This window comes from Magnolia sinica, chromosome 13 (assembly GCF_029962835.1).
Source record: "Magnolia sinica isolate HGM2019 chromosome 13, MsV1, whole genome shotgun sequence".
In the NCBI taxonomy this organism is placed as follows: Eukaryota; Viridiplantae; Streptophyta; class Magnoliopsida; order Magnoliales; family Magnoliaceae; genus Magnolia; species Magnolia sinica.
The window spans coordinates 83,535,232-83,551,615 of NC_080585.1; the positions used below are offsets into that span (position 1 = coordinate 83,535,232).

Here is a 16,384-nt window from a genome sequence, read left to right on the forward strand (position 1 = left end):
CATATGAACAGAAAATCAAGGAAAGGTGGAGAAACAAAAGTATCACACCACACTACTCAATAGGGGAGAAATCATGTATTCACAGCACACCTTTAATATTTCAATCTTATAACCCTTAGAGGGAAAATTCCCAATGCCCAATAAAGCATTCTCCCTTTTACCCTTTGGAACATCATCTCAATGGATACTAACCTATGTTAAATGTCCTGTTATAGAGTTCCCTCCATAGAGACCATATGATCAATAGTATAGACAAAAATCACACACACACACACACACAAAAAAAAAACTCATTTTACCAGACATCAGCCCCCTCCAAGCTTGAATTAGTCTAGTCACGCATTACCCATTGCACTTTAAAGTGGCCTAACATCCTTCCTAATTACTAGGGAGAAATCCAAGTGACTGAGTAGATGATTTACAGACTCCTCCGCCTTCAAACATAATATACATATGTTTGTATGTTCGCTTTTTAATCGCCTGTTGATACAACTAATTTCTTCAAAAGCCTTAAAAGTTGAAGCCTAGGAGATGAGCGATTCCTTAGCCATCTCAACCACCTTATAGATGCTTGAGCACTTGTTTCTGAAAGCCCTGTTGTTCATTCCCTCCACACCGACCACCAAGTCACAGTACGAGCCAAACATCAAAGGATGTTGCTGCTTTCCAATCTGAAACCCAACTTCCAAGCCTAAAGAAGACCACCCACTATTTTTGGCATCACCCACACCACATCAAACAAACTAAATATGAATTGCCATAATCCCTAGGAGTAGACAGCATGAATCAAGAGATAGTTGACAGTTTCCGCATCTTTCAAGCATAAAAAGCGCCCATTGACAATAGTTCTTTGTCTGTTTTCAAATGATCCAAAGTACGAATTTTGTTAAGGCCAGACACCCAACAAAAAAGCAATGACCCTAGGGGGACATGCAAGCTTCCAAATCATCTCAATTGGCAGCCTTTTGATGAACCACCCACCACAAAAAGCATACCATAAAAGAAAGACATGGAGAACATGCCAAGAGTGTTCCATATCCAGATTCTCCTATCCTTGCCACATGAAGGAATGAACAGTCCTTTGAGAAAGAAAAGGAAGCAACATAAGAGTCAAACTTTTCATCTGCAAGATTTATTACAAGCAGAAGTTCCAAACCAAACGTCCTCCCCATCATGAAAAGCAACGATTCACTATAGCGCCCCTTTCCCTAATCAAAACATGAAGATTATGTAATGAAAGGGGTTGTCCTCCCAAATTTGAACTTTTGCATTGTTTCCAACAGCATAGTTAATGCCTGCCTTGAAAATAAATTACATCCTATAGATTGCCCTCCATGTTGCTGAGACTAATTGAGGCAACGGCAACCTTCGTAGGGGGTCCCAGCCATTTTGACTCATTCCATATTTTCCACTTATGACCTTCTTCCACAACATTTCATCCTCCTAAGAAAACACCTTAGCCATTTCCCAAGAAGAGCAGCATTCACAGTTCTAAGTCTTCCAATTCCCAGTCCCCCAAAATTTCTAGGTTTATAAAGCCCCTCCCATTTCACTAAGTGATAATTCCCCTTGCCTTCTATCCCTTAAGAAAGTCCCACTTGAATTTTCTCCAACCTTTTCACCCCACTAGCCTGCCACTTAAATAAAGACATAAGATACAAAGGCACTTCTGACAAAGCCGCCTTTATGAGAGTACTTCTACCTCCAAATAGTAAGTATTTACTTTTCCAAGCTGCTAATCTTTTCTCCATTTTCTCAACCTCTGGGAGACTGGGACCAATAAATGTTTGTTGGGATTCCCACTAACAAGGATATGACTAGTGGTCGACAAGAACAAAGCAGCCTTACAACCCCATCATAGAAGCAATTGGCACTACAAAGCCTAACAAAATCTGATACCCAAACATCAAACTTCTGCCAATTAGAATTTCTAATGTAGAGGGTCTCAAAATTTCTAGTTAAGTGGAGAAGCCGGTCGAGATCAGACAGCATGTGGAAGTCAACTAATGATTCCAAGTGCATCATCTATGAATATAGTGCCATCAAATCAATGAAGTCGAGTTCTTTAAGCCAGGGGAATTGATGCAATCGCACTCCACTGCAAATGTACGCTCTACACAAGTGCACAAAAATAGGTGTAGATGGGGACCCACTAGATCAAACGTGGCAGCCTACCAAAAAGAGCTCTCTATTACATACATCATACATGTTCATTTTATAGAAATTTCCTTATTATTTCTTTGTTAGGAAGTTATATGTTATTAGGCGTTCCTTTTTCTTATGGCCATGTTTCAATTCATTGAGGAAAAAATTGAGGAAATGAAAAGCCATTTCCTTTGATAGTTTTTGAACAGGATTTTCTTGAAAGATGTTCCTCCATTTCCAGATCTATTGTTTTGAAAAGGAATTTTTTCATGAAAAGTTTTCTTAAAAACAGAGGGTTGCACATGTGCATTGAAGATGGATTGTGACACGTGTCACGTTGTTGCATGTGAAATATTGGCACATGTGGGACATTGATACATGTGGGATTCTTGAATATGGATGGTGGCACATGTTGCACATGTAGCATGTTGGCAAGTGTGGTGCATGTGGATTGTGGAGTGCTGAAAGATAGATAGCGGCACATGTGGCGCATCACATGTTACACATTAGCACATGTAGGATGCATGAAGATGAGAGTGGCACATGTTGCACATGTGGCACATTGACACACAGGGAACTTCGAGATGGTTGGTGGCACATGGGCAAATGTATGGTGCATTAAGATGGATGGCAATATATGTGAGACACTTGAAGATGGTCGGTGGCACATGTCACACATGTTAAGTGCTTAAAAATGGACAGTGACCATGTCGCACATGTGGCTCAATAGCACGTGTGGCACATTGGCACATGTGGGACGTTTGAAGATGAGGATGGCACCTGCTGCATGTGGCACATAGAGACATGGGACACTAAAAGACGGGTAGTGACACAAGTGGCATATTGGTGCATGTATGGTGCTTTAATGACGCAGGGGAGGACGTGAGGTCGAGCACCGTCTTCCTCAAGGGGATAACTATCCCGAATCCATGGACTTCTCTAGACTCCTCACAGAGACTCCTTGAATCCACGAGGAAAAGAACAAGAAAATAGAAAATAATTTCTATAAAATTCGAAATTGATTGATGAATGAAATAAATGAGTTCACAACCCTTTAAATAGGGATACTAAGTGATGGGAGAGAAATCAGAATCAAAGTACAACTAAAACTCCCAGAATTCACGACTTACTATAAATAGTAAACTTACTATTTATGGGTGGTCGTGATGTCTACTAGTGCGCAAGGTTTTCGGCCAAAAATAGTAAGTGTCCTATTTGGCTTCACCAAGCTGTTCTCCTAATTATTCTAAGCACTTTTCACATTGGGCGCAACTCCTAAAGCCCTACAGATGAAGAGTTATAATCAAGCTAAAACTTACTATTTATAGTAAAAACAGAATTATAAAAATTTAAAAAAAAAAAAAAAGGGAAACGACAGTTGATCTGATGGTATTTCGCAAATCCGGCTTGCGCAACCCGGTATAGCTGGGTTGTGTGGCTAAAGTAGCTCGTTCTACCCCAAAATCATATATTTTACGTTCGATAACTCATATCGGATAGCAAGATATGCTCGATTTAAGGTCCAATAGTCCGGATCACTTTTGTCGTCGACCGGGCCTTTTCTGATCCATCTTGACCATGAAACTGTCCGTGACCCACTCTACATCATTTAAGAAGGATGGTGACACATTGGCACATGTAGGGCACTTTAAGATGGACAGTTGCACGTATGGGGCACTTAGAAGATGCGTGGAGGAACATGTGACTACCATGTGGGCCACTTCTTAAGGAGGGATCATTTCCTCTCATTTCCCTCAATTTATTGGAAATAACATTTCTTAAATACGGGTAAGGAAATGGAAAATGAGCATGTTTCAGGAAATGAGAAGGAACGGGAAATTTACGAAAACAAACTATGGAAATGTCGTTTACATGGAATTTCCTCAATTTACATTTCAATGAATCCAAACAGGCCTTATAGGTTCCTTGTTTTTATAAACTCTAGATTATGCTAGGAATAGAGATCTTTTCAAAAAAGGAAATCTCGTATGCCTCTCTTTATAAATAAGGCACAGACCATAACAATAAAGAAGACTGATGATGCTTTCTTTAAGCCAAAAAAAAAAAAAAAAAAAGCCATGAGCTTTACTTCTATATGGTAGCAGTATTGAGGGAGGAATCTTGTGATCTCCAAAGCAAGACTAGTGGGAAGTCAAGCTTGTTCACAATCTTTTGTTTCTTCTTTCTACTTGTATGTGGATCTTCGAACACTCTTGTTAATGATTTTGATCATTCGATCTAGTTGGTAGAATTCAATTCCTGAAATTTGTTTCTTTTTCTTGATCCTATTTGCATTACAAATCAAAAGCAACAACTACACAAGCAACCTAAGCTGGTACACCTAGGTCTTCTAACTCTCTACTTTTGCACCAAAAATTGTGTCTGTAACTCCTCTAGCACACAGACAGAAAGAACCTCACCCAGGCCCCATACTTCCCTTCTAATTTATACCTGGAACGCAATACCCACAAAACCAACTTTACATTGTCGGAATTCAATGCCTAGTTTTCATGTTAACATTGAGCCAAATGAAGCTCATCTCATCCCACTTTCTAGCAATCATAAGCTTTCTTCCATATAAAGCTTTCCACAACTATAGCAAGGCTGGAAATGGCCCCGACCTAAAGGCCCAACCTGATCAATTCAAAATCCAAGCATGGTGTGTCGTAAAGGCCGTTACATAAAGTAATGATGGCAGCCATTACACGTTATGGGTTCATAAAGGTTGTACGGTCATTACAGAAAAAAAAAAAAAAAATGACTCGTAAAGGGCGTTACAGCCCCCGTAATGGCCCCGTAACAATCCATTACGAGGTTGATACAAGTTTCTTGTTTTTTTTTCAATAAGAAAAAGAGACCGTTACAGCCGTTACGGCCTCTGTAACATTCGTTACAGCCCATATCATAAAGGTAACGGTGGTGGCCGTTACGGCCATTGTTACCGTTACAAAATACCTTAAATCCAAGCCCAGCCATTGCCAAGCCTAAACTATTGTGACTATACCTACCTTAACACTCTTGATCTTGGAATTGATGCAAGGCTTAGCAAAGAATGTGTTCCATCTAGGATTTGGCAGTCTCTGATGATGAGGGTTCTTCTTTGACGATGAAGGATTTGGCAAAGAGGTTCCAAGGTCCTTACCTCTAGGCTTCAACCAATTCTCTCAGGTAATGTCTCTGAAGCCCAGTGTGCTTTTGTGGATAATCGGCAAATCCTTGACTATATCTTCATTGCCGACAAATGTATCGACCCTCATAATTGGGAGGGTAGGAGCATAGTTTGCAAGCTCGACACTAAGAAAGCTTTTTTATCATGTAGATGGGGGCTACCTCGCCAACTTATTGAGTCGGTTAGGCTTTGGTTCTAAATGGCATAGATGGATCTGTGTCTGCATCTCCTTGGCGTAATTCTTTGTTCTAGTTAATGGATCCCCAAAAGGATTCTTTCAATCGATTTGAGGCAGGGTGACCTACCATCCCCCTTTCCTTTTCATCATTGCTATCGAAGACATTACGAGAATGTTGGATAAAGGAGTGTATGTTGGCCTCATCAGTGGTTTCAAAGTGGCGAGTGCAAGTCCCCTCGTCACCCACATTCAATTTACTGGTGAAACTCCTCTTCTACGATGCTAAAGAGGTGTCTGTCAAAAACCTCCGAAAAACTGTGCCTTGTTTTGAGGCGATCTCTGGCCTTAAGATTGACCTATCCAAAAGTGAGATGCTTAGTATCAATCTCTCTAGGTTGTCTTCAGATGCAAAGCTGGCTCCTTCCCTTCCTCATATCTTGGCCTATTTTTGGGCATTGGCAAGCATACCAAGCATTTGTAGGATGTGGTCATTGACCAAGTTGAACAGAAGCATTCTGGCTAGAAAAGTCGTTCCTTGCCCCTCAGGGTCGTGTTTAACGCTCATTAGATCTACCCTCTTCAACTTGCCTATTAACTTTTCATCTCTCTTTCGATGCCTGTAGTCTGTTTTTAACAGGTTAGATAGGCTCAGAAGAGACTTCCTGTGAAGCGGAAGTTCAGATAGCTGCAAATTTCATCTCCTTAACTAGTTGGAGGTTTGCAAGCCAATCTTGGAAGGTGGCACAAGCATTTGGGAACTTGCCTCGATGAATTTGACCCTTCTTGGTAAACGAATCTGACACTTTGGCTATGAAGCAAGTAGCTAGCGGAGAGATCATCGCCAATAAATATGGGGCATGAGGAGGGTGGAAAGCAAAAATTCCTCTCTTTATAAAGCATCTTTTGTTTGGAAGGACATTGCCAAAATGGGCCCTCAAATGCAACAACTGGTTCACATCACCTCAAACAGGTCCATTTCTGTAGCCAGTTACTTCTCTGATGTTGTGTCTAGGGTGCAACTTGTGTTGTCTCCCTTCCTTAATCCTTCATGTGGTCCTACGAAGCTCCTCGGAGAGTTGTTGCCTCCATCCGGCTTATTGTTAGCCAGATGGAGATAATGTACATATGGCAAGAATATATATATATATATATGTTGGGGAAAAATATGACAAGTCCGGAGACTCGGTTATGGAATGGACCAACTCTACTGAAACTGTCCGAGGGATCCGAGCCAATAGTTCGGACTGAGATAAGATAAAGCCTAAAAGAGAGACTTGCTCGGATTTGTAAGAAATGAATCCCGACCGAAGCTGAGAGAGTCGAGAGCCTTAGGCAAGTATAAGACACATCAAGTTGACTTGGTTAACGAGGCAGCAATGTCTAAAGGGACCTATTAAAGGCCTTAAATCGGAAAGCCACCTGACCGATTATGAAACCGACCTATGTATGGTTGGTTGTGGTATCGGCTATCGGATAGAAGAAAAACATCGGTCTTGAACCAACTCGGTTTCGTCCGACAGTAGGAAAAAAGTCTCTTCTGTAAGCCAGCCGAGATTACGAATCTATTGAGGCCGAGCCAAACAAAGGAGAGACGGTGTAATCTTAAACACTGTCCCGAGAATCTTGTAAAAGGATTCCCGATCCCAGAAATCTCGGGATCGGAAAGTATCCGTAAACAAAACATCACCTAAATCAGATCTCCCGGAAAATCAGGAGAGAATCCCCTTACGCTGGGACCTCCCACTCCTATAAAAAGAGGGCTCTCCAGGATTAAAGGTACGCAAGAAAAACCCTAAGAGACTCCTCTTCCTGAGCCCTTACTAACTTAAGCATCGGAGGATCCCCAGCTCAAGCCAGGGTCTCTCTTTCTCCCTCATTGTGTTGCAGGTCGAAGTACAGGAAGAGGTTGACCCAATTTTTCACTTCAAATATATATATATATATATATATATATATATATATATATATATATTAGAACCATGAAAATCAAGGAAACCATTGTGGATGTAGCATAACCAAATATACATTGATCAGGCAATTATAACCATCCAAATGGTGGATATTATAGACAGATATACGAACAAATAAAAGCCTTGTAACCGGATTGCGAAAATTGTCAGATGAGTGTGGGTTTCAGCCATACTACATCCACATAGGCTCCCATAAATGGAACGGTCCTGATCGCTCTAACCAACATTTTGAAATCAACAACTACGTAAAACTAGTATCATAATGGTGACAAAGGAAAGAAGAACTGACACTATGCTGTGGCCACCGCTGATCAGGAGAGAATGCGGCAATTAGAGGCGTGTCGTCAGATAAGACGGCGAAACCTTGCGTCAGAATCCGGCGATAGTCAGAGGTGTCCCCGTCCCTCACAAGGAAAGGCCGTCCACTGCAGATGAGGCAGCACCGGCCTTTGCACCGGCATTCTTCTGCCAAAGGCAGTGGCAACAGAGATAAGATTGTATCTGCTAACGTGCGCACGCGGCTACCATACGCCCTCCGGAGGACCTCAGGGGCGGCTCTCTTCTTCTTCTTCTTCATGGAGAGAGAGAGAGAGAGTGAGAGAGAGTGTGTGTGTCTGTGTCGCTGTTTACTAATAAATAAAGCTTCTTTCTTTTGAACCCTTTGAAACCGCGAAGCTCCACAAACCGACCAACGACCCTCCGAAGCTAGGTCGCGCCCACCGTGCCCACCGCGATGTTCGTGAGAAATCGACCATTTCCAACTGTTTTTTTCCGAAAAAAAAATGAGGCACATCCAAGAGTCAAAGTGGGACATGACAGGAAATGCCCACCGTTGAAGCCTTCCTCGGGTTCACACAAACCGTTCATAACTCTATTCCAGTTGTGATGAACTTCTCATCTAAGTTTGAGATCCGTCTCACTTTATTTGTTTACGATGTCCTATGGTGAGCCGAAAAAAATGATGGACGGGATCGATTTCTCATAAACATCGCATTGTTCATCCACATTATACTCGTTTCATTAAAGAACCAGTCGGGGGGACTACATGTGATCTATGCGGATCCGGGCGAAGCATTGAAGATCCGCATACAGCTTTTACTATGTGCTCGACCTCACCATTAGCTCCCGTGAGGTCGAGTTGTGTGGGCCCCACCGTGATGCGTGTCGACCATCAACACCGTGCATTTGATGGGTACCCTCTAAATTATGGGATATCCCAAAAATCAGCCGTATACGGAACTCAAGTGGGCCATACCATCTAAAATCATGTGAAACACCGTTAAAACATATAAAAGCACTTGGTGGGGCCCACCTGAGTTTTGAATGCTGCTGAAATTTGGTCTGAACCCTCATGCAAGTGTGACACACATAATGGATGGGCTGGATTTGCAAACCACATCTCGGTGGGCCCAAAAAATTGATTATGAATGTTTTAATGGTGCACGGCCCCTCCCCACTTCTGTATGTGGTGTGGCCCACACAAGTCAGGGATTGACTTGATTTTTGAGACCTAGGCCCATGATGGAATGGTGCATCTGACTAATGGGTTAGATGTTCGAAACGCATCACGGTGGGGCCCACACAGCTCGACCTCATGGGACGGACTCGTGAGGTCGAGCGCATAATACCTTTTCCCTATATATATATATATATACACACACACACACACACCCCACCTTTTAGCAAGCTGTTTTTATGAAAGAAGACAAACCTTCTTTTGCAACTTAGACCTACACATGCATATTACGAATTACAAGACGAAAATATCCCTCCTTTTCACTGTTGTTTTTCTTCTCCCTTTCAATTGTTTCCTTTTCCTTTCCCTTTCCATTGCTACTTCATTGCCGTTGCTTTCACCCCTTTTCTTCGCCTGGTTAGAAAGACAAAAAAAAAAACCCTTTTGTGAGCCCCTCTTATCAACATTTGTCTTCTTCTGAAAATGGTCGGTCCAGCGAAGAAAGCACGTAGCACAAGTATATTTTAAACTCAGTTGGGCCCACATTGAATGTATGGGTATAGGAAACAGATTGGCTACTCCTCCGGTGCTCTGTGGGCCCCACCATGATCTACGTGGCTGGTGGTCAGTGCTCTGTGGGCCCCACTATGGTGTACATGGCTGGTGGTTGGTGCTCTTTGACCCCACCATAGTGTACGTGGCTGGTGGTCGGTGCTCTTTGGCCCCACCATGGTGTACGTGACTGGTGGTCGTTGCTCTGTGGGTCTCACCATAGTGTACGTGGCTGGTGGTCGGTGATCTGTGGGCCCCACTATGGTGTATGTGTTTCATCCATTTTGTTCGCTCAATTTCCATCTAATTTAAGGGGTTGAGCCCCAAATTAAATGGAAATTTGGCTGGTGGCCCGCTAGAGGAAAACAATGGTGATTGGATATCCATCATTTACATCCTCCTGAGGCCCACTGTACTGTTTGTCTAAAATCCAATCTGTTTTTTAGGTGATAAAGACCCAGATGAAGGCTAAAAACAAAGATCATCTTGACCAAATACTTTTATGGCCCCCAAAAAGTTTTTAATGGTTGATGTTCATTAAACACTATTTCCTGTAATGTGGTCCAATTGAGATCAGGATATACCTCAATTTTCGTATAATATGATAAAATAATCTATAAAAATAGATGGATGACAAGGATGAAACACATACATCATGATGGGGCCCACAAAGCACCAAACACTAGCCATTGGCTGGTGGCAAGGGGAGTAGCCAATCCGTTTCCTGTAGTATATCCACGCCGTCAATCCGTTTTTCCATCTAATTTAAGGGGTTGAGCCCCAAATTGAAGCATATCAAAATATCAAGTGAATCATACCACGGGAAACAGTGGGCATAATGATTTTCTAGTTTGCCCCGCTGATTTCATGTTTCCCCGCTCAATTTCATGTTTGTCCCGCTGATTTTATAGTTTGCCCCGCTGATTTCATGTTTCCCCTGCTCAATTTCATGTTTGTCCCGTTGATTTTCCATTTTGTCCCGCTCAATTTCATGTTTACCCCGCTTAATTTCATGCTTGCCCCGCTCATTTCCGTGTTTGCCCCTCTCAATTTCATATTTGCCCTGCTCAATTTCATGCCTGCCTTACGCATTTCCTAGTATGACCCGCTCAATTTCATGGCTGCCCCGCTCATTTCCTAGTTTGACCCGTCAATTTCATGGTTGCCCCACTCATTACCTAGTTTGCCCCACTCAATTACATGCTTGCCCCGCTCATTTCCTAGTTTGCCCCACTCAATTACATGCTTGCCCCGCTCATTTCCTAGTTTGCCCCGTTCAACTTCATGTTTGTCCCGCTCAATTTCATGTTTCCCCTGCTCAATTTCATGTTTGCCCCGCCGATTCTCTAGTTTGCCCCCACTCAATTTCATGTTTGCCCCCGCTCAAAACCTAAACCTAAACCTAAACCTAAAACCTAAATGTATTCTCAAATCCCTAAACCTAAACCTAAAGCTTAACTTATTCTCAATTCCCTAAACCTTAACTTATAATCTAACTTAAACCTAAATCTATATTGTACACTTGTAACCTAAAACCTAAATGTATTCTCAAATCCCTAAACCTAAACCTTAACTTATTCTCAATTCCCTAAACTTTAACCTATAACCTAACTTAAACATAAACCTATAACCTCCACTTATAACCTAAAACTTAAGGGCCCATTTGGCCGGTCAAATTGGAAGGGATTGGATGATATTGGAAGGGATTGGAAGTTAAATCCCAGGATTGGCCGGGCATGCCAAACACAGCCGGTGATCTGATCCCAATCCCATGGGTCTTAAGACAATCCATTGACAACACCATCATTACCTTTAAATCCCATCCAATCCACCTTAATCCATTCAAATTTGCTTGAGACGTGTTTACTTTGAGGGATTGGAAGGGATAGGAAGGTTTAATCCCGGGATTGGCCGGCATGCCAAACAGACTGGATATAGCAATCCAGGGATATAGCAATCCCATGTATCTCAAGACAATCCACTGACAACACCACCATTACCTAGAAATCCATGCCATCCACCCTAAAACCATTCAATCCCTTTTAATCCACCCGGCCAAACGGGCCCTAAATGTATTCTCAAATCCCTAAACCTAAACCTACACCTAATCCTAATCTCAACTCCTTAACCTAAACCTAAACTTGAAAACCCAAACTTAAACCCGGTCCCGAACCCGATTTCCTAAACCTAAACCTTAACCTATTATCAGTTCCCTAAGGGCCCGTTTGGCTGGTCGGATTGGAAGGGATTGGATGGTATTGGAAGGGATTGGAAGTCAAATCCCGGGATTGGCCTGGCGTGCCAAACAGAGTCAGTGATCTGATCCCAATCCCATGGATCTTAAGACAATCCACTGACAACACCATCAATACCTTTAAATCCCATCCAATCCACCCTAATCCTTTCAAATTTGCGTGGGACGTGTTTGGTTTGAGGGATTGGAAGGGATGAGAAGGTTTAATCCCAGGATTGGCCAGGCGTGCCAGACAGACTGGATATAGCAATCCAGGGATATAGCAATCCCATGGATCTCCAGACAATCCACCGACAACACCTTCATTACCTAGAAATCCATGTCATCCACCCTAATACCATTCAATCCCTTCCAATCCGCCCAGCCAAACGGGCCCTAAACCTTAACCTATAACCTAACTTAAACCTAAACCTATAACCGACACTTATAACCTAAACCTAAACCTGTAACCTAAATGTATTCTTAAATCCCTAAACCTAAACTTACACCTAATCCTAATCTCAACTCCTTAACCTAAACCTAAACTCGGTCCTGAACTCGATTTCCTAAACTTAAACCTTAACCCATAACCTAACTTAAACCTATACCTATAACTGACACTTATAACCTAAACCTAAACCTATAACCTAAATGTATTCTCAAATCCCTAAACCTAAACCTATACCTAATCCTAGACCTAAACCTAAACTTGAAAACCCAAACCTAAACCCGTTCCTGAACCCGATTTCCTAAACCTAAACCTTAACCTATTCTCAGTTCCCTAACCTTTAACCTATAACCTAACTTAAACCTAAACCTATAACCGACACTTATAACCTAAACCTAAACCTGTAACCTAAATGTATTCTCAAATCCCTAAACCTAAATCTACATCTAATCTTAATCTCAACTCCTTAACCTAAACCTAAACCCGGTCCTGAACCCGATTTCCTAAACTTAAACCTTAACCTATTCTCAATTCCCTAAACCTTAACCCATAACCTAACTTAAACCTAAACCTATAACCGACACTTATAACCTAAACCTAAACCTGTAACCTAAATGTATTCTCAAATCTCTAAACTTAAACCTACGCCTAATCCTAATCTCAACTCCTTAACCTAAACCTAAACTTGAAAACCCAAACCTAAACCCGGTCCCGAACTCGATTTCCTAAACCTAAACCTTAACCTATTCTCAGTTCCCTAAACCTTAACCCATAACCTAACTTAAACCTATACCTATAACCTACACTTATAACCTAAACCTAAAGTTATAACCTAAATGTATTCTCAAATCCCTAAACCTAAACCTACACCTAATCATAATCTCAACTCCTTAACCTAAACCTAAACTTGAAAACCCAAACCTAAACCCGGTCCCGAACCCGATTTCCTAAACCTAAACCTTAACCTATTCTCAGCTCCCTAAACCTTAACCCATAACCTAACTTAAACCTATACCTAGAACCGACACTTATAACCTAAACCTAAACCTGTAACCTAAATGTATTCTCAAATCCCTAAACCTAAACCTACACCTAATCCTAATCTCAACTCCTTAACCTAAACCTAAACTTGAAAACGTAAACCTAAACGCGGTCCCAAACCCGATTTCCTAAACCTAAACCTTAACCTATTCTCAGTTCCCTAACCCTTAACCCATAACCTAACTTAAACCTAAACCTAAAACCTACACTTATAACCTAAACCTATAACCTACACTTAGATGGGGCCCACATTGAATGTATGTAGTATATCCACGCCGTCCATCTAATTTTAGCGGTTGAGCCCCAAATTGAAGCATATCAAAATATCAAGTGAATCATACCACAGGAAACAGTGGGCATAATGATTTTCTAGTTTGCCCCACTGATTTCATGTTTCCCCCACTCAATTTCATGTTTGCCCCTCTGATTTTATAGTTTGCCCCCTTGATTTCATGTTTCCCCTGCTCAATTTCATGTTTGCCCCGCTGATTTTTCAGTTTGTCCTGCTCAATTTCATGTTTGCCCCGCTCAATTTCATGTTTGCCCTGCTCAATTTCATGCCTGCCCTGCTCATTTCCTAGTTTGCCCCACTCAATTTCATGCTTGCCCCGCTCATTTCCTAGTTTGCCCTGCTCATTTCCTAGTTTGCCCTGCTTAATTTCATTCTTGCCCCGCTCATTTCCTAGTTTACCGTTCAACTTCATGTTTGCCCCGCTCAATTTCTAATTTGCCCCACTCAATTTCATGTTTCCTCCGCTGATTCTCTAGTTTGCCCCACTCAATTTCATATTTCCCCTGCTGATTCTCTAGTTTGCCCCCACTCAATTTCATGTTTGCCCCCACTCAAAACCTAAACCTAAACCTAAACTTAAAACATAAATGTATTCTCAAATCCTTAAACCTAAACCTTTACTTATTCTCAATTCCCTAAACCTTAACCTATAATTTAACTTAAACCTAAACCTATATTGTACACTTGTAACCTAAAACCTAAATGTATTCTCAAATCCCTAAACCTAAACCTTAACCTATTCTCAATTCCATAAACTTTAACTTATAACCTAACTTAAGCCTAAACTATAACCTACACTTATAACCTAAAACTTAAATGTATTCTCAAATCCCTAAACCTAAACCTATACCTAATCCTAATCTCAACACCTTAACCTAAACCTAAACTTGAAAACCCAAACCTAAACCCGGTCCCAATCCCGATTTCCTAAACCTAAACCTTAACTTATTATCAGTTCCCTAAACTTTAACCTATAACCTAACTTAAACCTAAACCTATAACCGACACTTATAACCTAAACCTAAACCTGTAACCTAAATGTATTCTCAAATCCCTAAACCTAAACCTACACCTAATCATAATATCAACTCCTTAACCTAAACCTAAACTTGAAAACCCAAACCTAAACCCGGTCCCGAACCCGATTTCCTAAACTTAAACCTTAACCTATTATTCTCAGTTCCCTAACCCTTAACCCATAACCTAACTTAAACCTAAACCTATAATCTACACTTATAACCTAAACCTATAACCTACACGTAGATGGGCCCACATTGAATGTATGTAGTATATCCCGTTCAATTTCATGTTTGCCCCGCTCAATTTCATGCTTACCCTGCTCATTTCTTAGTTTGCCCCGCTCAATTTCATGCTTGCCCCGCTCATTTCCTAGTTTACCCCGCTTAATTTCATGCTTGCCCCGCTGATTTTCATGTTTGCCCCACTCAATCTCGTGTTTGCCCCGCTGATTTTCTAAGTTGCCCCATTGATTTTTAGTTTACCTCGCTGAATTCATAGTTTGCTCCGCTGAATTTCATGTTTTTCCTGCTGATTTTCTAGTTTCCCCTGCGCAATTTCATGTTTGCCCCGCTGAGTTTCTAGTTTGCCCCGCTCAATTTCATGTTTGCCCTAGTTGATTACATATACTTATTCGATCTAATACGAATCCAACCCATTTCATGAAGAAATTGTGACCAATTAACCAACCAACAAAACTAATTACAAATAACATCTTCTTGTTGCATCGAAACATATATGTGTTCACTAATCTGGCTAACGTTGAACTTCGTAAAATGATATGGTTGATTAATTGAAAAATGAGATTAATCAGGAATACACATCGATCAGGAGATTATGCATTAAATTTTTTATAGTTTGCCCCATTGAATAACTAGCTTGCCCTGCTCATTATGCAGTTTACCCCGCTCAATTTCATGTTTGTCCCGATCAAATTATAGTTTATCTTGCTTACGTTGGTTGTTTGGCTTGCACAATTTTCGGTATTTCTCGTTCCAGTTCTATCTCCATTTCATATGAAGCTTGTTCAAATTAATGAAATGCTACATTCTTTTCAACGTAGTCTGATTTTGTCTACAATGTTTATCTTGTCAATTTTATGTTTGATATGTTTTTTAATTCATCTTTGCAGGCGACGAATATTCTGCTGTAATCCCCAACCCAACATGTAGGTGTTCACTCACATGGTGGTTTGACAAGGTGAAGGGTGGAGTGGATAAGCACGATAGTCGTCTAAATTTGTTTAGGCAATCTCCTTTCTCGTTTCTATTGCATGTTACATCTTTTAGATTTTTAGGGGCTCTATTTCACCTTCTTTTTGTAAGATACAAAGGTGATCTAGTATTTGAAATCAAAGGGAGGCGATTGCACTTTACCGAGATGGACTTCGCCCTCATTACCGGTCTTAAGATTGGAGATCTAACTATACCAAAGAATCGTTGCAGTACGGGTTCATTAAGAGACAAATACTTCAAAGAATATCCAATATTAAAGAAGCAACTAATGGAGGTGTTTGAGAGATTAGTTGACACCAATGAGCATGAGGATGTCGTGAAGGTTGCCCTACTTCTAGTTGTGGAGCACTTTCTTAGGGGAACCGAACCGAAAACCATATGTAACATGGATTATATTTACCTAGTTGACTCGCTAGATGATTTCTATAGGTATCCCTGGGATAGTTTGGGATACTATACAATGTCGCAAGGAATCGAATCTGCTGTAGCTGCATCAAGTTCCCCTCGGTATACTGTATGTGGTTGTGTCCTTCCTCTACAAGTAAGAACACCTTTTACTTTATATATGTTTTCCCTCTATAATCAATTATGGATTTTTAACCTGGTGTAATTTCATTCTAACAGCTATGAACAGTAGAGATATTACCG

At 41.1% G+C, this 16,384-nt stretch overlaps 1 protein-coding gene across 2 annotated transcripts in view; it reads right to left on the reverse strand.

The window, feature by feature from the left end:
- LOC131223933 (telomerase reverse transcriptase) overlaps positions 1-8,419 on the reverse strand; it is a 181,059-nt gene extending 172,640 nt beyond the window's left edge. Inside the window, exons 1-2 of one of the 2 annotated variants that reach the window (XM_058219533.1) lie at positions 8,293-8,419; positions 7,752-8,223 (exon numbers count right to left, since the gene is read on the reverse strand). In XM_058219533.1, coding sequence (XP_058075516.1) covers positions 7,752-8,039 — 288 coding nt within the window. In that variant the 5' untranslated portion in view covers positions 8,040-8,223; positions 8,293-8,419. Of the gene's footprint in view, positions 1-7,751; positions 8,233-8,292 lie in introns of those variants that run through there. The other variant, XM_058219534.1, reaches the window with a different exon arrangement.
- Positions 8,420-16,384: the final 7,965 nt, after the last annotated feature.